At 50.5% G+C, this 886-nt stretch overlaps 1 protein-coding gene across 1 annotated transcript; it reads right to left on the minus strand.

Annotated features, from left to right (window-relative positions):
• On the minus strand, window positions 1–882 carry TM35_000641140 (uncharacterized protein; the record flags this gene model as incomplete). Its single annotated transcript, XM_029031055.1, has 1 exon — window positions 1–882. A coding segment is annotated over one exon (882 nt), but the record flags the coding sequence as incomplete, so codon positions are not given.
• Between the last annotated feature and the right edge of the window lie 4 nt (window positions 883–886).

The raw sequence follows: 886 nt of genomic DNA on the forward strand, positions 1-886 counted from the left end.
TGCAGCAGATCCAGCGGTACTTTCTGTGGACGAATTAGTGGGAGAAGGAGAAGTTGGTGTTGTTGCGCTTTCAGTGTGACCAACACTTGTAGATTCACTAATGTTCCCATCACCTGGTGAGGAAGATGTAGTGGAAGGACCAGCAGCTGGACCAGAAGGAGCAGCAGTGTCGCTGGAAGGACCAGTGGAACGTTCACCACCAGCACCTGCAGAAACTTGTTCGTCGACATTATCACCGGATCCCTGTGCGCCTTGATCACGAGTATCAGGAGCAACATCACCCGTAGAAGGCCGACAAGTACCGCCAGTGGAAGCAGTATCACCATTTGAACAATGAGTAGCATCAGTTTGAAGACCAGGAGAGCCACCATCACCACCACAAGTATTAGAATCAGAAGATTGAGAACTGTCGGGACAAGTAACACCAGAACCTTCTTTACCAGGAGAAGGAGCACCAGGACCAGGAGGAAGAGGTGGAGGTGGAGGTAGTTGTGGTGCGTCTTCAGGAGGACAAGGTTTTTCATCGGAAGAAGTGGAACCGGCACGAGAGCACTCAAAAGCACCAGCAACACCACCACCACCAGCTTTCTCACCAAGTGGAGTACAATTACGAGTAGAATCAGGACCTTCAGAGCACTCAGGATCACCTTTACCAACTCCAGGTGTTTTCGGATGTGCTGTTGTAACTTTCCCACATTTAGGATTATCAGAAAGTACAGTACCATTAGTGCACTGAGGAGCTCCTTGAAGAAGAATCTTTGTCTCACTCTCCGTATCAGGGACTTGGTCGGAAAGATCGGCGGCAGGCACTTCTTCAGCGAGGACGTGCACACACGCACATGAGAGCAGGAGAGCGAGGATACACAGCACGTAGCGCATCATTACC

The sequence above is a fragment of the Trypanosoma theileri genome, assembly GCF_002087225.1.
Source record: "Trypanosoma theileri isolate Edinburgh chromosome Unknown TM35_Tth_64_V1, whole genome shotgun sequence".
Classification (NCBI taxonomy): domain Eukaryota; phylum Euglenozoa; class Kinetoplastea; order Trypanosomatida; family Trypanosomatidae; genus Trypanosoma; species Trypanosoma theileri.